Genomic DNA, 23,549 nt, shown 5'->3' with positions numbered 1-23,549 from the left:
TACACCGGCAGGGACCAGGGGTTTGGCAGCAGAGTCGGGATGTGGCCCCAGGCCCCAGGTCCCCGGGCCCGGTCCAGAGCGAGCACACCCCGCCTCCCGCTCAGCTGACCCGTCGCGCGCGCGCCGGGAGGTTCCCGCCCCGCACAGGCCGCGCTCAGGCCCCGCGCTCCCAGGCCCGGCCCCAAAGTCCCGCCGCCGCGCGCACCGGGCCGCCTCTCCCGCCCGGAACGGCGCGGGCGGGCGCACGAAGCACATTCTTTGTCTGCGGCGCCCGTGCGCCTCCCCCGCCCGGTGCGCCTCCCCCGCCCGGTGCTCCTCCCCCGCCCGGTGCTCCTCCCCCGTCCGGTGCTCCTCCCCCGCCCGTGCGCCTCCCCCGTCCGGTGCTCCTTCCCCGCCCGCGCGCCTCCCCCGCCCGCGCGCCTCCCCCGCCCGCGCGCCTCCCCCGCCCGCCACGTCCCCCCCCAACCCCGCCCGCCCCGGACACGCCCAGCCAATGAAGCGCGGCGACGGCGCGCAGGGCCCGGGGTGTTGTCCGCTCCTCGCCCGCCCATTGGCCGCGCTCTGCACCCCGCGGGGCCCGGCCGGCAGGCGCGAGGGGCGGGGCGCGCGGCCCGAGGTGAGGGACCACGGGCTGCGGGCGGGACAGCCGCGAGGGCAAGCGAGCCGGTCAGCAAGGGTCGTGCGCTGACCGAGGAGCCGCGCACTGAGCCGCCGCCGCCGCCGCCGCCCCCCGACCCCGGCCGGCCCCGGGCTCCGCGCCAGGAGGCGGCGGCCAGGCCGAGCCCCAATCCCCCGTACCCGGGGGATCCCCGACGGTGACCCGCCCGGCGAGGGGCCAAAGGAGAAGGACGAGGAGGAAGGGCGGCCTCACCGGGGACCCGGCAATGGCGCTCGACTTCCTTGCTGGATGCGCTGGGGGTAAGGAGGCGGCCGGCTCCGGCGCGGGGTGGGAGGCCGGCTCACCTGCGGGCCCGGGGCCCCGGCGGCCCACCCTCGGGTCGGGGTTTCGTCGCCTGCAGAATGGGGGTGACAGTGCTCTCGTGTCACGGGGCTCTCGCGGGCGTGAACTGACAACAGGCCCAGAGGGCGTCCCGCACGCAGTCCGCGGGGGCACGCGTCGTTCAAACCCTTCGAGGCACGTCCAGACGAGAGGTCCGGGGCGCCGGGGCAGCACGGTGGCTTGCAAGGCGGGGACTCCCAGCAGGATGCCCCACCGCCCCATGCGCGCTTCTAGCCCGAGGCCTCCTGCGCATCTGTCTCACCGGCTCCTGCATCCCCAGCCCGCGCCCACCCGCACCAGGGTCCCCTCCCAGGGCCGGAGAAGTTTGGGGTTGGCTGCACCCTCTTCCCCCGCCGATGCCTGGGCGGGGCTGGGGCCGCAGGACGACCCTCTAGAGGGCTGGCCTTGGAGGGTCCTGAAGGGCGCCGTTCCGACCCCAGGCGCCGAGTCACGCTTTGGCACGCCGCGCCTTCCGACGCCGCTCGGTGAGCTGCTGGGGGGCGACTCCACCCAGGTGGCGGCGTGGGCCTGACACGCGGCGTGGGCTAGCCCCTGTGCTCACGCGTGCGTGTCACCAGGGTGGGGCCTCTTCACGCGCGCCGGGCTCCTAGGGACCTCCCCAAGCCTGTGTCCCCGAGAGAGTGGCAACCACTGTGCAGTCCTGGCTCTGCTGTGGGCGACCCGGGACACCGGGACGGCTGCTTCCCTGTTGTGCCTTGGGGTTTCTCTGCTTTTACTGGGAGAGCTAATTCACTCGATTGATGTTAATTGCGAGCCAGGTTTCAGTGCAGGTACTCCGCACCGAGGTGGCAGAGTTGCGGGGCGACACCCCCGGCGGGGTCCTGCGCTGATGGGCTTCTCTCCTCCAGCACCTATCTGCTGGGGTTTGGCGCTGGGCTCCCTGGAGGCAAAGGAGGGACTAGCAATGGCCTCTGCATCCTGAGTTCCTGCTCTGGGCAGGAGGAGACTGGCAGAGAAGAGAGCTGCCAGGGAAGTGATCTGTGTGAAGAGATTTTAAGAACTTCCTAGACTGTTACTCAATCAGGCTTCAGGAAACCCCTGGGCTGGAGCCTGCTGAAGGGGGAAAACCCCAGAGCTTTTCATAAATGGGTGCATTTCTCCCAAGCCCAGGCCAGGAAACGGGAGGGGGCGGGCAGCCTCTGCAGATGCAGCTCTCAGCACCCCTATCCCCCCCACTGTGACCCCACTTTGCCTTTCCTGTTAGCCTCCTGTGGCTGCCCCTGCCCCTGCCGGCTCCTGCTGGGCCCCAGGCCCTCCTCTACCCCTCCCCCACCAAGTGAGGGTGGGCTGTCCCATGGCTTCCCAACTTCTTCAGGAGTGTGAATTCTTTTTTTTTTTTTTTTTTTTAAGATTTTATTTATTTATTTGAGAGAGAGTGAGAAAGGGGAGAAGGTCAGCGGGAGAAGCAGATGCCCCGTGGAGCTGATGTGGGACTTGATCCCCGGACTCCAGGATCATCACCTGCGCCAAAGGCAGTTGCTTAACCAACTGAGCCACCCAGGCACCCAGGAGTGTGAATTCTTTCCCCAGAGGGGCAGGATTCCTTCTGATTTCTCCCGGGTGTCCTGGGAGCCCCCTGCACGCTGCAGGGTTTGGGGTAGCACTACTCATCGGAAGGCCAGGCCTGCACCGGGACCCAGACACACGTATTCGGTCACTCAAGGCTCTTACTCTTAAAGGGCCCCTCCTGGAATGCCTTCTGTCCATCCTTACCAGGCCCACCTAGGAAATCTCGTCCCAGCTCCAAGGTTGGGGCTAGATTAGAGTCCAGTACCACACCCAGCTGCAGGCGGCAGCCCCCGCCCCCACGGCCTTCCAGAGATCCCGCCAGGGGCTGCGGGTAAGCCCCACTTCCCTACTGTGCTTGTGGAAACCTGAGTCCCCCAGGATGGAAGTAGCTGCCACGTTCTTTGTGAGGGTCATTGGCCCCCCCTCTCCCCCTGGGATCATCTGCTTTTTTCTTTCCTTCTTTTCTTTAAAATATTTTATTTATTTGATAGAGAGATAGCACAAGGAGGCAGAGTGAGAAGAAGCAGGCTCTCCACTGAGCAGGGAGCCCGATGTGGGGCTCCATGTGAGGCTCGATCTCAGAATCCTGAGATCATGACCTGAGCCAAGGGCAGAGGCTTAACCCACTGAGCCACCCAGGTGCCCCTCCTCTCCTGCTTTTATTTGACCTAGGAGAACTCCTGGGTCAAATAATCCTGGTCTTGAGAAGAGGAGGGACTAGTGGGACAGTGACCTGATTGTGTCCCTGGCCTGCCTTCTGGGTCCCTGGCATGGCTAGCCTGCGCAGAGGGGCTGTCTGGGAACCATGCGCGGGTAGCGCTCCCACCTCGGACCCCTGGGCTCTCAAGGCCCCTGCCCAGTTCCTTCCCCTTGGGATCCTCCAGGCCTGCAGGCCAGGGCAGGGTGATGAGGGTGCTTCCCTTTGGTGGCCTGGGGTCCCTCTAGATTTAGATTCCTGGGCGGGAGAACAGTAGATCACCTCGGATTGGCTGAGTGTTGGGTCACTTAAGCTTCGCCTCGGGGAGGTGGGGCAAGCACCTTGATTGACAGCATCTGGGTGCTCACGTGGTTGGACGGTCTGAAGGCCTGCCCGCACTCCCCACGGGGGGGGGGGGGGGGGGGTGTCGGTCCCAGGTCTTCAGCCCACTCACCTGCCCTGTGCTCTGAGTGGAGTTCTCCGTGCCCCAGCTGTGGATAGGAGGATGCGGGGTGAGCAGCTCCATGATGGGGCGGGGAACCCTGCCTGGGGAGGGTGGTCCCCTGGAGGGGCCATGATGGGTGCCTCCAAGAATCCAGCTTATGTAAGGCAGTGGGGCACTGGCTTTGGAGACAGAAGAAAGGGTCCCCTTGTGCTGCCCCAGTGACCTGTTGGGGAGCTGCTCTGGCACAGCTTCCTGGCTCTCAAGGTACTTGTGAAGTTAAAAAGACAAAGCTTTGTGGGACTGGAGGCTGGGATGGAGGCAGGCCCCAAGGCCCTCTCGGTTCCTGTGAATGGGGATGTCCTAGGTGAGGCCCAAAGCCCCTCCCCTGAGGGCCGTGAACTGAGCCTCTGGGGAAAGTAGGAATGCAAGTTGCTGCCATTGGGGAGGCCTTGCTGGGGCCTCCCAACCACCTGGTGGGGTGAGGGGTCACCCCTCCCATCCCAGAAGCTGATGAAGGCTGGTCTAGAACCTGAGCGGGTCTGGGGCCAGAGGCAGGAGGGTCCATTCACGGGAAGGGGACCTCCAGCATTTCATGTGTGTGGTTCTTGGGGACCCCACAACTAGGCCTGGGTGACCAGGGCATGAAGGACCAGAGGGGCCCACAGCTGGAGAGAGAATCAAAGCCAAACAGCACACCCCAGCCAAGTGTGAGGTTTCCAAAGCCCCAGAAAGTAAATTCTAGAACTAGGCTGTTCAAATTTAGAAAATTCACAACACGACAGGAAAAAGAAGGTGGCTTGCAAAAGATAGAAACTGTGTGTCTCAAAAGACCAGAGACGCAGGTATAGAAGTCTCAAGGGACAAGATGCCTTGGGGATGCCTTTTCGTCTTGCTGTGAATGTTAGGGGTTCCAGAAGGAGAAGAATGAATACGTAAGAGTGGAAATTTTCTGTGATAAGAAAAAGGCCTGAGTCTTCAGAGTGAAAGTGCTGGTGTGGTACCAGGCAGGGTTACTTTAAGAAAAAAAAAAAAATTAGAAGAAGAAGGCACACCCTTGGCATCTCAATGACGTTCCTGAAATCTACAGATAGAATCTCAGAGGCTTCCTGGTGGAAGGCATATGTTACTGACAAGGAGAAGAAATGCACCGGCAGAGGCAGCACCAGGAGCCAGAAGATTCTGGGATGTTGGCCTCGGGCTGAGAGCGTCACCAGAGCACAGGACCGTGGCTCCCCAACAGTGTTAACAAAATAAATTTTGCAGAGAAGCAGGAATTCGGAGGCTATTCATTGCTGTATTTGTTACCTCCGAGAAAAATAACCCAGAAAGGCAGCAAGCGAATGGCACTTGATCAGACTAGAGACCCGCAGGAGGGGGTAGAGGTGAGGACAGGGAACAGCTCTGGGTCTGGGGGTCTCTGGGTGTGGGAGAGGTGGGGGTAGAAGGGAAAGCTACTGGGGTGGGGAGCTATGGGGGGGCAGAGAGAGCCTTGGGGACATGACGGTTCTTATCCTGTGTCTACATAATAATTCTAAGTGTTAGAAATCAGAAGTAACCTTGAGCTGAACGGGAACGTTAACAAGCAGGAGGACGAATGGCAGTTCGCCTGAGCAAAGATGTGGGAAAGGTTCATTCACGTAAAGTAGGATGAGTCAGGTCAGATGTCCCATCCTGGCAAAATCAGAGACAGCTTCAGACGGGAGCAGAGACCACAGCCGAGCGGTAGCTTGTTTCCAGGAGTATGGAAAACAAAGTCGTAGGACCAGGTTGGAAACGAGCCGTTGTGAAGCTATACCAGGCACACATAACCAAAAAGAAAGCAGGATCGGCAAAGTTAGTATCCAACACAGTGGATCCTTCAAGGCCCAGAGCATTGAACGGGATGGAGAGGACCCCCTACAGTGATCACAGGTTGGAAAGCGGCTGCATAGTAATCCCGTCTAACCTCGGGGCGCCCACCACCATGATACCCAGCCCGGACAGGGGGCAGGAGAGATGAGTGGTTGAGGAGGAGGGCCCCGGGCCCAGAAGTTCCAGTTCTCACCCCACCAACTTATTAGCTGTGCAACACAGACATAGTCTCTCAGCCTCCTGTTCTGCATCTGTAAAATGGGCTAATAGTCCTTTCTTTACATGCAAAATGAACAACAGTGACCCCAGGTAGAAAGGTTACCGTTTGTCACTCAACAAATAGCACCTGTCTTCGTTATAAATGCCCCAGCAGTAAAAAGGGAACCTTAAGACATTCCCACAGGGAGTTCTAGGGAGGAAGGTGTGGGAGTTGGTGCACGGGGCAGGCCACCTCACTGAGCCTCGTGACTGGGGAAGCAAGGTGCCTGCCTCCCAGGGACAGTTGCCTGAGAACAGCACTCAGGACTCTGAAAGGCCCAGGAGCCAACTTGGAGAGTGCACCTTTGTCCTTCCAGGTGGGGCTGGGTTTGGGGCCTGACTTGGACTGATGCATATCACCTGATCACAAAGTCTGGCGCACGGACTCCCTGGGCAGCAGGTGACTCGCCTGCAGGGAAGGGAGTGGTCAGCCAGTGTCTGTAATACCTCGATGCCTCTTCCCCAGCCCTGGGTCAGCCCTGCAGGGTGAGGGGGTGGATTGTGAGCCACGGAGCCCCAGTTCCCTGTGAGCTTGGCCAGCTGCTGAGTGGCAGACTGAAAATTCAAATCTGCCTGATTCTCTGGCCCCAAGTCCAAAACCCCTGGGTCCCCCGCCATGCTGGGAGGTGTTTGCACAGGGAGGGGGGTGGGAGGGAGCCCAGTGGTGGCGGGGGAGACAGCTGTGGTCAGTCAAGTGCAGGAAGCAGCAGGGGAGGGAGAGACACCAGCTGTGAGTTGGACAGATCCTGGGTTGTCCTCAGGGATGTCACCGTCTTACCCCACTGCTCACGCAGACCTGAGGACAAAGGTGCTCAGAGGCGCCTGCGTACAGTAGGCCCCTGTAAACGTTCTGTGTTCCCACCAGGCGGCTCCCATGCGGTCCTCCAAGCCGGAAGCCCCCCCACCACTGCAGATCTCTGAGGCATCTGGGTGACGGTCCTCCTTTTTCCCTCCAGGTGTGGCAGGTGTGCTCGTGGGACACCCATTTGACACGGTCAAGGTGAGTGTCTTGTCCTGGTTTTACTCTCAGGTCTTTGTGGAGGTGCAGACGTTACACAGAGGCCTGAAGGGCTGGGGCGTCTGGAGGCCCCTTTCCAGTGACCAGGGAACCCCCGCGAGGTCTTCCCGTAGGTTCTGGAATAAAGGTAGACTTAGGTTCTGTGACACCCAGGTGGACGGCAGCGTGTCCGCTTTCCTTCTGGGTCTGGCCTTACACCTCCCAGCTCAGAGCTGAACTTGGAGGTCCACGGTGAGCCCTGAGCCTGAGAGGCTGAAAGACAGGCTTCCCCTTGCCCAGAGCGGGGGCTCCTCCCTGCAGAAGTCCTCCAGACATCTTGAAAGAAAGAGCATTTCAGAGAGAAAATACAGAAGGACCGAAGAACCGGAACTTGTCAGTATTTCCCGTGAACATGATCATCTCTGAATGGTGATCCCCACGGGCGCGAAACTGAGCCATCGGTTCCCAGGGGCTGGTGTGCACGCGCGTGGAGTTCATGGCTCCAGCGTGTGGCCCAGGGCAGGCACTCCTCCCACGGCTCCTCCTCCATAAACTGTCCAGATCCGGGTTCTCAGAGGCCCGCAGTGGAAACAGAGGAGGTCTGTGTTGTCCAGCTGCAAATTCCCAAATAGAATGTTCTCCCTGTGGTTGGGGTTTCAGGTCCTGAAACGAGCCAAGGCTGGAGTTTCCCTTACCGGCTCCCCCCGGGGAATCAGGGCGAGCTGTAAGCAGCAGGGCAGCAGGCCAGGCCCCGTGACGCACTGTAAACACTGAACTTGGCAGTGCCTACGGGGACAGCGAAGGCAAGGATGTCAGCCCGAGCGGAGTTTGAGGTCACTTCCTGTCCCCTCTTTCCAGTGGAAGTCAGGTGGTCCTTGGGCAAGGAAAGGACTCGGGACCTCAGGGCTGGGGTTGCCTTCAGCGCGGGCATGAGGGCCTGGCTTGATGTTTTGGCTCTGACCTGCACATGTTCTGCCTGAGGCCTTATGCGGGCCCAGGCCCCCTGCTAGCCCATCTGCCCTGTGACCTTGGGCCAGCTGCTTCACCTCAGGGCCCAGGCTTCTCATCTGCCAAGTGAGGCGCTGGGCAAGATCACAGAGGCCCTTGTGATGCCGGGTGCTCCACGGTCAGGCTGGGCTTACGCGGAATGCTGGTTCTGCAGAGCACAAATCTATCCCATCATCCGCAGTTCCGGGAGAAGGCCGAAGGACCAGGCTTTCTTGCCACACGGCAGCCCGTGTCCCCCCAGAGCCTGCCGAGAACCTGTCTGCACAGCTGCCTGGGCACTACGGGCCTGAAGCCTGCCCCCAGGCCAAAGCAGCCCAGCCTGGCACTGGCCCCCACTCCGCTGTGTTTATAGCTCGTGGTCACATGTCGTAAATGCCTCTGTGTCCGGCCAAACAGGGGCTCTGGATTCACTTCGTTAACCCCGCATTACAGGGGCCATGCCTCTCTGAGCCACGACTCGGCCCTCAACCAGCCCCGCTCCCACTCCCCCTCCTCAGTGCCCGCAGGCTGGGGAGGGCTCTGTCCTGGAGTCCCTGGCCACTCTGAGCTCCTGGGCCATGGCCATACCCCCAGCACTGACAGGGGGGGGGGGGTGGAGCCTCTCCACCCCACAGGGCTCCTGTCCCTTGGACACCCCTGCCCCCCCCTTACCTCGCCCACGGAGGGTGGTCTTTGAAGAAATCCACTGGTGACTTCTTTTGGCCACTGCAGTCCACCAGCATGACATCTGGGGAAACCTGTCTATATAAACCAGGGTTTTTACAAATAGGAAAAATCCTGCCCCCAGGAATCCCCTCTGTCACCCAGCTCGTGACCCCTCTCACGGGGCTGATCAGGGAACGTGCTCCTTTGGTTTAACTTAATGCTATGTCACCAATGGCCTTTTGTTTTTTCAGATTTTATTTACTTATTTGACAAAGAGAGGACAAGCAGGGGGAGCAGGCGAGGGAGCAGGCTCCCCGCTGAGCAGAGAGCTGGATGCAGGGCTCGATCCCAGGATGTTGGGCTCCCAACCTGAGCCAAAGGCAGAAGCTTAACAGACTGAGCCACGCAGGCGCCCTCCGCAATGGCCTTAATTTTTACTGGCTCTTTCCCAGGTAGAAGAGCACCTTTTCTCATACTGACAAGTCGTGTTTCCCATTCTGTACACTTCCTCCAGGATCCCCCCTCCACCACTGTGCCTGCCATGGGCATGTGATATTTTTTTGAAATGAATTTCATCATCAGGCCTGTACACAGTTCTTTGGTTGGCTTTCTAGTACAAAAGTAACATACGTTGTGAAGAAATTTTTAACCCTTACAGAAACAAAACTAAAAAGGAAAAAAATAAAAACAGTCCTTCATAGATCCTCTTCCCCAATCCTTAGTGATTTTTTTCTAGATTATTTATTTACTTATTTGACAAGAGAGCACAGGTGGGGGGAGGGGTAAACAGAGGGAGAGGGAGAAGCAGACCCCCCGCTGAGCAGGGAGCCCAGTGCGGGGCTCCATCTGAGGACGCTGGGATCAAGACCGGAGCCAAAGGCAAAGGCTCAACCCAGTGAGCCACCCAGGCGCCCCTCATTAGTGATTTCTGCTGAAAAACAGAAATGTACACAGGCCCATATATATTCTCTGTGCTTGGCGAAAGTGGGATTTACTTCAATAACTCTACTGTTGTTTTAACCGAAATCGGACACCTATAGAAAAGTGCGTGCACACCAAGTGTATGAGTCTATGAATCATCTCATCGCGAAGCACATGTCTGGGGAGAGAACAGGGTCCCCAGGAGGCTCCCCTGCCTCCCCTCCCCCCCTCCCCCTTCTGCCTGGGACAGGACATTAAGCAGGGTCACTGAGTGTAAAACTACTCTCACTGGGGAGTGGCCATCCCAGGGCAGGGGAGGGGCTGGGCCCTGGGGGCTCTGCACCTGGATGTGATGTTGACATTTTATGTTCCTAGGGGCTCTCTGCACGGGGAGCAAAAGTGTGACTTTGCTGTAGACAAGCATAAGCCTCGCCCTGGAGAGCTAGTCAGTATAGACCAGGGGAACCCGACCCTTCTCTGTCCCTGCTGATCCCAGACCCCGGGCCTGAACCACACCCCGCCACACCTCTCCTCCTCTTGACTGGCAGGGGACAGGGAGGGCGTGAGGTGAGCTTGGGTCCCGCACGGGTCCTGGGGTGGGCACCCAGGTGGGGCTGGTGAAGAAAAATCCGCTCCTGCCGGACCAGAGGGTCTTCATGTCGGGGGTCTCAGCCGGTGGAGAGCTGCGAGCTGCGGAGACCACGAGCCACGGTCCGCGTGTCCCGCAGTCGTGGTTTCTGCTCCCACGGCCCGTTTAGTGGCTGCATGAGCAGGAGAAATGTCCCACCAGAAACCCCAGAACATGGGAGGGAAGTGAAAAACCTCACATGGCGAAAACAACCCCAGCAGAGCTCAAGGGGGTAACAGGTTATGAAGTCTTTAGGTGTTAATATGTTATGGACACGTTGCTCAAGTCCTTTTGTTTTTCTCCACTGAACATGCACCCCTCCCCCACCAGGTCCTGGCCGAGCAGGCAGCCAGGGTGGGACTGGGCGCTGGGGTGACCCGCTGCAGGGTGTGCTTGCTTGTCAGCTGCTTCGCAGAGCAGTGGCTGCCAGCTGCAGAGGTCCTCGTGTGCCCAGATGGTGCTTTTTTGTGCTTCAAAGGCATTTTTCTGTAAGTGCATCTGGCAGGGGAAGGCTCCTGCCCGCCAGCTCCCCTCCTCTGACCCCGACCGACACAGCGAGCCCACTCCCATTACTGGAAAGGACAGGCAACCCCGGCTGAGGTGCAAACCTCTCTGAGCCTCAGTGTTCCCATCTTTGAAGTAGGAGGGCGGGTAATTCCACCCACCTCGGCTGGTGATTCCCGGGTTAGGCCCTCCGGTGCTGCCAGCCGCGAAGGGGTGATTGTGCTGTGGCCCTGTCTGTGGTCGTGATTTCCGAGTCAGCCCCTGGGAACAGGACTTAACCCAGCTCATCCCCCCGTCCGCGTGACCTGGATTCTGAGGCCCACTGTGAGGCCGGGCTGTCTATCGCAGAGATAAGCTGTCAACAAAGAGTGCTTTCACAGTAGGAGATTCTGGACTACAGGGCTCCAAGGGCAGCTGGGCATGAACCCCCAGGTCCCGAAGGTGGTGACATGGTCACAGAGGAGGTAATGAGCTGCTCTCCTGTCGCTGCTTTAACTCAGGACCACTGTCCTCACACTGTCTACCAGCAGAAAGCAGAAGTCCCTCGCAGTCCAACACTTACTGCTTTTAACATCCACTGTGGCACTGTCGGACCCCAAGGGAAGTTGGGTGATGGGAATTAGGTGGGGAACAACCCCCCCCACCCCCGGCCATTGGCCACGGTTTGCCACCAGGACAGTGGGGAGGTCTGGGAAAATGCTTCGTGTCCCAGTGTCCACACAGCGTGCAGATAGAATGCAGCAAGAGGCTTAGCCTCTGCCTGTCTGAGATCTCAGGGACCCTCTACCGCTCTGCAGCTGGCTGTCTCTGTGGCCGTTTGCGCACTGATACCCTCCCTGAGGAGGCACAGACACCCGGCCCTAGCCCCACCCTGGACTTCCAAAACCCACAGAAAGCTCCTTGGCTCCCTGCCTCCAGCATGCAGCCTTGGGCCTCCCCGAGGGAGCCTCCTTGGGCTGTCCTGAGTGCTGGGGCAAGGGGTCGGGAGCTCTGGCTTGGCCTGCCGCCTTTCACGGGGTCCTGTCCCTGCAGGTGCGGCTTCAGGTCCAGAACCCGGAGAAGCCTCAGTACCGCGGGACCCTGCACTGCTTCCAGTCAATCATCAAGCAGGAGAGTGTGAGTGGCCTGGGCCCAGGGGGTGGGCGGTGGGGAAGCACCTTTCTATGCTTTCGGCCCAGAGGGCAGAGCTGAAAAGAGAAGGGGGAGGGGTTGGGCACGATGGGGACTTGGGAAAGGGGAAGGTGCGAGCGCCCAGGCCTCTGCTGTTGAGGACATGGCTTCTGGGAGAATTCGGCTTGGTCCTCCGGAACGCGCGGTAGTGGGCTGGGGTCCCGCGCGCGGGAGGGTCGCGGGGGTGGGGGAAGCGAGCCGGGCAGCCAGAGCAGGAGCAGGAGCGCGCCTGACGCGCGCCTGTGCCCCTCCGCTTCCCCCCGCAGGTGCTGGGCCTGTACAAGGGCCTGGGCTCGCCCCTCATGGGCCTCACCTTCATCAACGCGCTGGTGTTCGGCGTGCAGGGCAACACCCTGCGGGCGCTGGGCCAGGACACGCCGCTGCACCAGTTCCTGGCGGGCGCGGCGGCGGGCGCCATCCAGTGCGTCATCTGCTGCCCCATGGAGCTGGCCAAGACGCGGCTGCAGCTGCAGGACGCGGGCCCCGCGCGCCCCTACCGCGGCTCGCTGCACTGCCTGGCGCACATCTACCGGCGCGAGGGCCTGCGCGGCGTGAACCGGGGCATGGGCTCCACGCTGCTGCGCGAGACCCCCAGCTTCGGCGTCTACTTCCTGGCGTACGACGTGCTGACGCGCGCGCTCGGCTGCGAGCCCGGCGACGCGCTGCTCGTGCCCAAGCTGCTGCTGGCGGGCGGCACGGCGGGCATCCTGTCCTGGCTGTCCACCTACCCCGTGGACGTGGTCAAGTCGCGGCTGCAGGCCGACGGGCTGCGCGGCGCCCCACGCTACGGCGGCTTCGTGGACTGCGTGCGCCAGAGCTACCGCGCCGAGGGCTGGCGCGTGTTCACGCGCGGCCTGGCCTCCACGCTGCTGCGCGCCTTCCCCGTCAACGCCGCCACCTTCGCCACCGTCACCGTGGTGCTCACGTACGCGCGCGGCCCCGAGGCCCGGCCGGACGGCGACGCCGCGCCCGCCGCCCGGTCGGGGCCCGGCCTGGCCCAGCCCTCCAGCCTGTGAGGCGGGCGCCCGGGTCGCCAGCGGGCCTGGGCGGGGGTGGGATTGGGGAGGGGGAGGCGGGGGCGCCCTTGGCCGCGCCCTTGACGTCTGCGGCGGCCTCCGCCCGGAGACACGGAGCCTCCTGCCCGCACTGTACGGTCACCGAGCTCCGAGAGGACGGCGTGTCAGCGCGGAGCCTGGCGCTGTCACTTGGGGTCTCTCGGGGTCGCCACCGACGCTCCAGCCCTTGCCTGGGATCCGGGCCACTGCCACCGCGGGGTCTTCGATGGCCGCACCGATGGGCCATCCCGCGGCTAACCTCACATCGCCCCCCTGACAGAGCTCTGGGGGCACTCCTCGCCCACCTGTCCGGTCTCTGTATTAGGGATGGAGAGGCAGCTCCGGGTACCTCCTGGTGTCCCAGAACCCAGCACTCTGCTGATGCACTCCAGCTTCTCCACCTGACACAGAGGGAAGTGCCCCTGCTCGTGACCCCATAGTAACCTAGGGGCTGGGCTGGGGGACCAGGCAGGGGCCAGTGGGAGGGAAGCTCCAGGGTGAAGTCCAGCTGCGGGAGGGGAAGGCTGGTCGCCCTGCCGTCCTCAGGCTGCCCTTCTGTAAAATGGGGACTTGGGTCAGCCACTGTGTGGGGCTCTGGCTGCTGGCCGGGGTTCCGTAAGCTGTGCAGAAGAGTCTTCAAGGACATGGGCACAGGGGGACCCCCCACTCCCCAGCAAATGGTGTCTCTCCCAGGGATTCTCCTCATGTTTGGTGTTCCCATGAGGCCACGAGGGAAGGGCCTGCTAGTGGACACGGTACAGCGTGGCCGTGTATTTGCACAGGGAGGAAGATGCTTTTGCACAAGTTGGAGGTGACTGTGGCCTCCTTTGCCCTGAGCGGGGCTCAGCCTGTTGGGCAGTGAGATACGGTCTCCCAGGAGGCTGACTGGCGTCAAGGAAGACAAGACTCCTACCCTGTTCACGTGGTGTCGTTGTGTAGAACCCGCTGAAGGAATAAAATATTCTTTGTTTTCTTAAGAGTGAAGCCTTGTTTGTGTCCATTCCCCACCCCCTTCCTGGAGTCAGAGGGGCCGGCTTGGGGGTCTGTGCTCTCCGGCCCAGTGGCAGCCGGAAGTGTGTGACCTGGGCACGTGCCAGCGTCTGTCCACACCCTCAGTTTCCTCATCTGCAAAATGGGGCTGACATAGGGATGAGGATGAGGGGAGTAAGCTCACAAAAGTGCTGGGCAAAGTCTCCTCAGATGTCTGTGGTTTCCTGGGAGGGAGAGGCCTGGGCCCTGCTCATCCTAAACCTGGGCAGGCCAGACAGTGTGTGCTGTGAGCTTTTTGGGGTATGGAGGTATGGTCAGGGCACAGAGGGGACACTCACTGAGGCCGGAAGGGGAGGTCTAAGTGGAGCTCTCAGAGGTGAGTGGATCTTTTTCCATATGAGATTAGACCTAATCCAGCCTAAGAGTCCTGGAGGGCTTCCTGGAGGAGACCTCATTTGCCAAAGGGGTGTCTCACTGCTGCTCACCTTCCTGGAAGCAGTGCTGGGCACCCCGCGTCTCCATAGCTACGGGCCTGGTGTCTTTCCTTCCCAACTCCCACTTTAAGGGAGGGCAGGAGAGGGGGAGCCCACAGCTCTCCAAGAGGGGCACCGGCTCTCCTGTGTCTTTGCCTCACCCCACCCAACCTAATGTCCTGCATCCACCTGTGACATTGAGCTTGTCTGCAGAAGCTGGCTGGTGACACCAGGGTCCCCTCCCTGGAGTCCCAGGCAACAGCTTCTCCACCTGCGGAGATCGCCCCGCCCCCATCTCTCTCACTTCTCCTTCCTCTAAAGAGACCTGGCAAATGCTCCAAACCTGGGCCCCCATTCCCGCCCCAGGTGCCGGTGGCGGAACATTCCCAGCGAATCAGGCAGGAAAGATCGGGAGAGCTGTGGGTTTTTTAATGAATTGGGACATCTTATTTTCTCCTTGATTGGAATTTATATTTATTTGGAATAAGTAATATATAAATGTGTTTTAAAAAAAAAAACAAACTACAAATATACATGAACGCAGGTGGGACAGGTTCCCACCTCCCTGGTTGGTTGGTTCCAGGGTGGGGGTGGGGATGGGGGTGGGCGCTGACAGCTCTGTTCTGCGCTTTTCACTTGACCGTGAACTTTCAGGAGTTTCCCAGAGCCACCATGACCTAATCCCACACACCAGTGGTGCAACCTGACGTTAATTTTCTTGAAGGTCTGAGGCCAGGAGTGTGGGATCCCATGGCCAGTAGTGGCTGGTGGACCTTGGCTGGGAGACATCGTGCTCCAGACTGCCCCTCTGTCTGCACTCGGCTGCCCCCTTGGACACCTGTGTCTCCAGCTGTTATCAGGACACTGTCACTGGCACACGGCCCAGGCCTCCTCTAGTATGACCTCAGTTTGATCACATCTGCAAAGACCCTGTACCTGGGCTGAGGACTTCAACCTTTCTGGGGGACACAGTTCACCTCACAACAGTGACCTTCTCCCTGATGAGTGGGTTCTAGTTGGCCACGGTTTTGTTAATAGTTGCATGGGGTCTCGCCAGATAAGCTCTCTTACTTTATTTACCCCACCAGGCTCGGGACAGTCCTCCTGGAGATATCTGAACTCTGAGTGGGGCCGCAGCCCATGGGGCCACAGCGGGGACAGTGGGGCTGGAGCCCTGGGACCAGATGGAGCAGAGTTCCACAGGCGGAGGGCGGAGGAGGGGAAGGGCGGTGTGGGTCGTGGCAGGGGCGATGAGGTTGGAGAGGGCCACCAGGCCAGGTCACATAGCAGTGCGGAGCCTCCTAGGTGTCCTTTCCTGATGGGACCCAGAATGTTCTGGGCTTCAGCGTATCTGGATGAGAATACCCTTCCAGACTCCCTTGCAGCTGGAGGAGGCCACGTGTCCCAGGTCTGGGCAGGGAAAGCAGTGGCTGAGGCTTCTGAGAAAGATTTGTAGGAGGGACACATGCCCCACGGCACACCCCGTGACTTCTGACCCAAGGAAACGGGGCTGGATGCCCACAGGGACAGCGAAGGCAGAGGCAGGCCTGGCCCAGTCTGGTCTTCCTCGGGGTCTCTGCCATGCATCATGGCCACAGCCAGGAGTCTGCTGGTGTCCCCCCCCCCCCGGGGGGGGTGGCTAGTAGGCTCTGGTTTGTGCCTTAGAGATGCCACAGGAGGCCACAGTGGTGAGAAGAGGAGGCCTGAGTGCCGGGGGGATGGGGTCTGAACCAAAACAAAGGGCAGCCCATGGCTGGGAAGGGAGGGCCGCAGCTGCAGGCAGCCGGAGCACACAGAAAGAAACGGTGATGGATGAAAACCCCCGCCGTGGCAGTTTGAGGGAAACTGAGTCAACGCAGACTGTCTTCCCCCAGCTGCTCCAGTGCTGGAGGCCAGCCATGGGAGCAAGTGCCAGCCACCTCCTCGAGCGCGCACATGGGGACTGACTGCTCTTTCTTTCCCCTCTGGGCCTCCGGCACAAGGACGGACTGGCATCGTCCCGCTCAGCGCCTCTCCTCGATGGCCACTTTCACGGAGCTGTGCAGCGGCACGCAGAAATCCGGAGCCCCTCGTCCCAGAGCGGGGCCTTCTGAGCCACCTGTAGCCAGCAGGTTCTGCGAGTGAGGACCGCTCAGGCAGCCTCTACCGCCCCCCCACTGCAACCGTCCATTTGCAGCACCAGCTAGGGTGGGGGGAGGGGCTTGCACAGCCCTCGCCACACCCCTGCTGCAGACTTGGCGGTGCATCCGCTGGGCCGCCCTTCCCCCCCGGCAGCAGGAGTGTCACGAGAGCCAGGATCGGCCCCGGGAAACGTGGACAGCACTGGGACCCTGGGTGCTCCTTGGTCTCCGCTTCCTTTCGACAACGGCCCCCTACCCTGACCTCCTGGCACCCACCCACCCTGGGGCTGGTGATGCTGGTGTCCACCGTGTCCTGGGCACACCAGAGAAGGGGCAGTGGCTGAGAGCCTAGCCTGTGGGGACACTGGCTCCCACCCTGCCCTGGCCACACTCTCCTGGGCCAGCTGACTTCACTCGGGCTATGACCATCAGTCTTCCTTCAAGGAAGGCCCCACCTGACCCCCGCCCCACAAGGCCACGGTGCTTCCATAGTTTCCATGAAAGTGCCACCAAATGGGAAGCCTGGCAGGAAACCTCTGCAGTGCCAAGCTGCATCTCCTTCCTGGAGCCCCCTGGCTGTGTCACCACCATGTGGGAGGGTTGGGAGGCTCCTTGGCCTGGTGGGCAGACCCTGAAAGCCTCCCTGTGGACATCCCAGCAGGTTTGGGCAGCAAAGTGGGCAGGACTAATACCGGAGTATATGGTAGGGGGGTGGCGGGGGGGGGGGGGGGGGGGGGGGGGGCCATCGGACAGGCCCCACGGGAATTCTGGTTGGAATGTCGTGGGAACATTCACACTATGGGGACACAGGACAGGGAGCACACGTGGAGGGACCTGCTGGGGCACAGGGGTTTAGCGAATGCGTGAGCAGGCGGATGGATAAGGGCAAAGGCTGTGGGGTACAGGCCCCGTGGGGTTCTGCCAGGCAAGTCAGAGGAGCAGGGGCCAAGGTAGGAGGAAGTGAAGCCAGAACAAGGGGCTTGGACAGGATTAGGCTTGGGGAGCCCAGGTTGAGGCTGCGGTGAGACCCTGAGGAGGCAGGAGGAGCAGAGAGCAGGACCCCAGGGCAGAGACTACAGTGGGCAGGTGTCCGGGAAGACAAGGTTTGGGAGCCCCAATGGCCAACGCAGGCTGTGGTGGGGTCACCATGAGGCCAAGAAAAGCCTGGTCAGATGGAGGTGGCCCATCCCTGGGGCCGGATGTTGAGGTCACCAGGGACGATGTGTGGGGGCCAGTGACCAGTCATTTGAACGGGCACAGCGGCGTGTGGAGGGGCAGGGTAAGACGCGAGCCGAAATGCTCCGTGGAGGGGGACCGGCCCACGCCGCCAAGCCATGCGGCGCGGGGGCGGGGGGCTTCCGGCCGCGGCTCGCACTGAAGCCCACCGGCCGGGCCGCTCGGCTCCCACCCTCCGCGGCTCCAGGTCCCGACTTCACCAGGACGGCCGTGGTCGGCCACGGGGGACCTCTGTTCGCCCTGCCATCTCCCCCCATCTCCGGGGGAGCCACCCCCTCGTGGTCTGGGGGTGCACCAGGACCCTCCTGGGATGGCTCTGGCGGCGGCCGCTGGCTGGCGGCAGGAGCCTCCCCCTCCGCGACGGGCTCTCGCGGCCCCGGCTACCCTCCCACGCCTCACTAGCGAGCCGGCCTCCCGGCCCGGGGGGAGGAAGATGAAGCCCCGGGGACCCAAGGTCATGCGCACGCGGGTCTGCGCTCCCCCGCACCTTCCCACCGGCCGTGCTCGCGCCCCGGCACGCTCGGCGGCAGGGCCGGCCGCGCCGGAGGGGGCCCCAAGCGTCCCCAGCCCAGCGGGCCCCGGAAGTCTCCGGGCGTCCCCAGAAGGGCCGGCTTCCCCGGGGTCCCGGCCGTCCCGGCCGCGCGCACGCGCACCTGCCCCTCCCCAGGCCGCGCAGCGCGAGAGCGGCCGGAGCAGCGCCCCCCGGCGGCCGGAGGTGGAGGCGCACCCGCCGCGGCGGGCCGGGCCGGGGCCGGGTGACCCGGGAGGGAGAGGAGGGGAGGGCCGAGGCCAGAAGGCCTTTGCAAGGCGCAGCACAGGCAGGAGCCCCCGCTGGGGCTGGTCTCCCGGGGTCTAGTACACAAGCAACATGTAGCAGCAGGCGATGGGCGTGGGGGGCTCGCGCCAGGTCACTGGCTGCCCCGCGCTAGCGTCCTCGGAGCCCGCCCCGCCACCGCCCCGCCGGGTGTGAAGCGGGTTCCTTAGCCCCTGACACAGAATTTGGCCTCCAGATTGCTGCATGAATGAGCGAACCCAGGAATTCAAGGACAGGGTAAGGCTTGGAAATGAAAACTGCGAAGGGAAGGGGAGGAGAGGTAGAGAGGCTGGAGCCGTGGGTCGGGGCTGTGGCCCGGTTTCCACAGTAGGTGAGAGCTCTGGATTTTGTTCTGCGGGGTTGGGGTTGGGCTGGTCAGAGCCCGCTAGGAGGCTGGCACAGTACGGTGACCCCAGGAAGCTGGAGAGGAGCAGCTGGGGCCAGAACAAGGGGTTGAGGCGTGCTGGCCACGGGCAGACCGGGGAGCCAGCTTCCAAGGGCAGGGCTGGGGTGGAGGCCGGCATAGTTCCTCTCCATATCAATAAGGAAGGGGGCTTCTCGGTAAGGGGTCAGAGGGGCCCGTGGCTCTCGCCCCTCCCTGAGGCAGTGCGGCAGAACTCCTCAGTTCAGTCTGGAGTACACGCAACCGTGTCCTCGATGCTCAACACAGTCCTGGGCCCCATAGGTCCTCTACACGTGGCCACAGCCAGCAGGAGCGTGGAGGGACATTGGCCTCACTGTTACCTGGGGGCGCCCGCAGAAAGCAGCTCCACAGCCCTCGACCTCCTCAGTTCCTTCCAATCTAAAATCTGAAGTTGCCACATGACTTTTCACCGCGGCCACCCCTCAGCTCAAATCACTCAGCAGCTCCAGGCCTTCCGTGGGCCCGGAACCCACCACCTCCCCGGCACTGTCAGCAGCCCCTTCTGCCATGAACTGAAAGAAGGGGCAGACCCACGAATTACGGAGAGTAAGACTAAAGGTCCCGGCGCGGCACCTCAAACACCAGGGCTCCAGCCAGGGAAGGGCAGAGCGAGGCCCCTCTCTTCGTCTGCCTTTTGGCCAAATCCTCACGAGCGCTCGGTCTAGTTGGTCCAGTTTCTAAGCCCATCCCCATCATTAAGTCCTTTCTGGTGCCGGAGCTCCCAGAACTAACACTAGGGGTCGTGGGCCCCAGTGCGTGAGCATGTCTTTGGGCTGTGCCTTCCGACAAGTGGGTGATGTTCTCCCTGGAACTCGGGCCCGCTAGCCCATCCTGGAGCTGAAAGATGGAGGCCGCGTTTCCGGCTGGTGTGGGTGGAGGCGTGGGAGTTCCCATTCCTGCGCCAGAAGGGAAGCCGTGAGGGGCTGTCCCGGGAGGTCCGGGTAGCCATCGGGCCTGGCAGGAGCCTGCCGCCAGGCTGTCATCAGGCTCCGCAGGAGGGCTGGAGGACGGAGGAGAAGCAAGAACCACACGCGTTAGAAAGCTTCACAACATTATGCGTTTATTGTATTTTATAGAGCCATGTTACACATGCGTGGTGCTTCAAACGGAGTTATCGGTAAGTGTTTCTCTGGATGCAAAGCCATCTGATGCTTGATGCCTTAAATACTATAATATTTCTGCATCTATGACCTATGAGCTAAGGAAAAACCAAGGACGACAATTCCAGAAATGGCAAAGAACATTTAAGAAAAGATGTACATGAGACACAATGCTAAGTCCTTGAGTCAGGGCCTACAGAAGTTACCAGAAAGCGAATAAAAACAGAATTGTTCTATGAAAATGGCTTGACCAATCACCATCTGCAGATCATAGAGCCTCACAACAGTTATGGATGTTGTAGAAAAAGGTTATTCTGTTTGGTACTGATGCTCCCTCCCCTCTGCTCTGTGTGCGAACACTGCGGCCGACAGAGCAGCGAACAGAACACAGCACGGCAGCCGCCCCCTCCCCACCACATCCCGATGCTGTTTCTTATGGCGTCTGAGTGTCCTGGAGGAAAAGCAATTGGATCCAACTTGCCACTTGATGGAAAATCACTGGGACTCAGAAGAACGTGGCACCACCACACACTGGCCCACGGCAGACACCCAGGATGCTGGTCAGAAACGGAAAGCAGGGTGACCGGCCCGCAGTAAGCTAGATTTGCCTGCTGCCCTAAACTAACAGCCATGTTCACGGTCAACATTCCCTTCCCGTGTTGACAAGGGGAATGGAGAAGGTGCATCGACAGGAGGCCACCCACCCCTCCCACATCTCCACAGGGTCCCAGCTTAAACATCTCCTCCAGCACCCTGCTGACCGCTCCACCCTGGAGAGGACACCGTAGCCTTCCAGCCAGGGATACCCGACTTGTGCAGGGGCCAGCCTCCTTCTAGAAGCCCGATGCCGCTGCTCTAATGGGCCTGCACTCACACTGAATTCACGCAACCAGGAAACCTGAACCTAACATGAGCAGTAACCAAGCTAGCCAAGGCCAGTAAGTTCGGGTGCAGGAGACCTAGCCAGACAGTCAACTGCGTCTGCACACGGGAGAGGGAATCTGAAGGACCTTCTGGCAAGTCCAAGTGCCGGCCACGGCATGCATGACCGGAGCTGCAAGGAAGCAGAGCTTGTGGAGTCTGGGTGGCACGCACGGCCCCGGCCCGCTGGACTTCCACTAACGGCAGCGGGAGCTGGGACGCGGGCTACCACGTCAGACAAGCGCCCGGGTCTGAGGCCATCCGACGACAGGCGGGCCGCGGGCTTCCGCAGGCCAGCGGCGCAGCCAAGGAGGAAGCCTCTGGGTGGGCCGGGGCATGGAGGGGACGCCTGTCAGCAGCTTCCGCTCCCCCGCTCTACTGACCTCTCGGGATCCTTGCTCTTGCTGGTGGTCAAGATGTCCAGAAAACAGAAGGAACTTCAGGAATCCAAGATTCGTAACACGGCTTTCCTGAGCTCTGCCAATCCCTGGCCACAAAGGAGTCAGACAAGGAGCCATCAATTCTCTCTACCTGCGGCGCGGGCGGTCACCGGCTCCCACTCAGCAACTCGGGGGCGGCCAGGTGTTCCGGCGCCGCGGACACACACTGGGAGGTGCGCGATGACAGCTAGGTGGGGCGGGGCGGGGGCAGCCAGCAAGCCCCCCGCCCCCCATCCGCACTGCGGCGACCCCTCGGGCGGCCCGAGGGGTCTCTGGGTTTTTGCTGAACGGAAGTGACTCTACCTGTGAAGAAACCATCTAGAACTCTGCTTGGCAACCCCAGCAGGCATCGAGATACTATTCTGTCAAAGGGCCTCGCCTGACTCAAGTTCAGCAAAGTGACATTTAAAAGAACCCGCACGTGAAAACCAAACAGGGGGGGAAAGTCTTGATTTTCCTCAAATCCTCAGGCCTCGAATCTAGGCACAGCACACAAACACCATATGAAACCAACAGCGTGAGTTCAATGTCACCTTGGAAAATAAATGTCACTCTGGGGTGACAGTTCTTTATACAAATATTATGCTTCCCCCTAAGCCCCCGCTACCAAAAAAGGGGGGAAAATCATAAGAAATCCAAAAATAGAAAACAACATCTTGTTAAATGTAAACTTATCCTCTGGAGCTTTTATATTACATATGCTAGAAACATGCATTTATTTCAGTTCGGATGTAAGAAAATATGTCTATCAGTAATTACTTACAAATCAGGTTAATTCTCCAGACAAGGGACTCACTGTTAGAAGACCACTTCAAACTGCAGTAAATTACATCTTTAGCAAAATTATAAATTCTAACCACAAGCACGACGGGTTTCGGTTACAGCCCACGAGGACAACGGCTCTTCTTCCACTGCCGCTCCCCAAGGAGCTTCCTACACTAACGGGAATCGAGAGTGCCCCGCCAACCAGGAACCTGGGACACGCCACCGCCTTCAAACCCCCACTTCAACTCCTGTCAGAGATGAACTCTGCAGACCGTGAGAGAAAGACACACGGACAAAGGGGCCGGGGGAGCGACGGCTGTTCCCCTCAGAGACAGAAGGGGTGGAAGAGATGACCAGGGCATCCCCCAAGGGGTCAAGGCACAGAGGAAGAGGGGACCTTGCTCACACGGGAGCCCGGCTTCTCTGTAGGTCTCGGCGTGGCTCGGGGTGAGGGTTGCTGGTGACACCTCCCCACGGCCAAGTCAGCCTGGCCGTGGGCCCCAGGGCGGGAGTCCTGGGGACAGCGCCGGGCCCAGGCTCCCATGTGGCAGTGCTGGGCAAGGGTGGCGTGGTGCCGGACTCCTAATGCAGTCACCGCCCCGAGACCGCTCCCCTGATGGTGGAGAGGGGACGTGAGGGCACTTACACCACGGGCCTCAGGGGAGGCCTCCGCCCCAGGTCTGCTCAGAGAACCTCATGTTGGCACTGGGGCACGCAGCTTCGAAGGGGATCTCTGCCACCGGCTTACCTCTCTCCTGACTGCCAGATACAGCAAAGCCGGGCTTATCCCGAAAACATTGGGGGTCTTCTGATTAACTCAGTTCCATCAATCTACCCAAGGGATACCAGATTCTGAACGAATAAGAAAAAGTGTCTCAAGTTAAATTTGTCATTTAGGATTCAGAAGGCACTTCAAAATTCTGGAGAGCCCCAGGGTCACTGTTACTAGGTCACCGACCGATGGAGAAGCTGTAAGAGACGGGGCTGCGATTCTGACCTGAGGGGGGTCCTGGACATCTGGTACACAGACCTCAGACCGCAGCCAGCTCGCCAGTGACCTCGCGGAGTCAGGCGTGCGGCACACACGGCATGTTTGCGTTTGGAATTAATGCGATTTTTGCTGTATCATGGCAGTTTATAATAGTCTAGCGAGTCTGATACTCGACTCTTAGTAAAATGCAAAAATTATAATCGTACGCTTAGGAGGTCACAACGCGAGAGGTAAAGTACTCACTGAGTACAGTATTCACCATCCAATCACCCTGCCGGCCTGCGCTCGGTGGCCGGGGAGAAGCCGGGAAAGGAAGCCACCGGCACGCAACTGCCACCTGGGCCTGCCCTGAGAGACTCCATGGGACAGAGGAACCAAGGCTCTCCAAGGACAGCCGAGAACCCAAAGCGCTTCCCGCCAGACCAGCCAAGGACCTGCTGGGGCCGCCCTGAAGGCAGCCCGCGCCGGCAGGTGCCCTCGGGTCTCCTCCCCTCTGCTCGTGCCCATCCCGGGGACCGCTTACCTTGAGCGCACGCCCACGGGCCGGGGCGCAGCTGCTCCAGTCA

At 60.8% G+C, this 23,549-nt stretch overlaps 1 protein-coding gene across 1 annotated transcript; it reads left to right on the top strand.

Annotated features, from left to right (window-relative positions):
• The first annotated feature begins 590 nt into the window (after window positions 1-590).
• Window positions 591-13,686, top strand: SLC25A29 (solute carrier family 25 member 29). Its single transcript, XM_059373970.1, has 4 exons — window positions 591-918; window positions 6,738-6,781; window positions 11,517-11,600; window positions 11,921-13,686. Exons 1-4 carry the CDS (start codon window positions 885-887, stop codon window positions 12,668-12,670), a joined length of 912 nt encoding a protein of 303 aa, XP_059229953.1. The 5' UTR covers window positions 591-884; the 3' UTR covers window positions 12,671-13,686.
• Window positions 13,687-23,549: the final 9,863 nt, after the last annotated feature.

This window comes from Mustela nigripes, chromosome 13, assembly GCF_022355385.1.
Source record: "Mustela nigripes isolate SB6536 chromosome 13, MUSNIG.SB6536, whole genome shotgun sequence".
In the NCBI taxonomy this organism is placed as follows: Eukaryota; Metazoa; Chordata; class Mammalia; order Carnivora; family Mustelidae; genus Mustela; species Mustela nigripes.
This window is presented reverse-complemented; position numbering and strand designations above follow the sequence as displayed.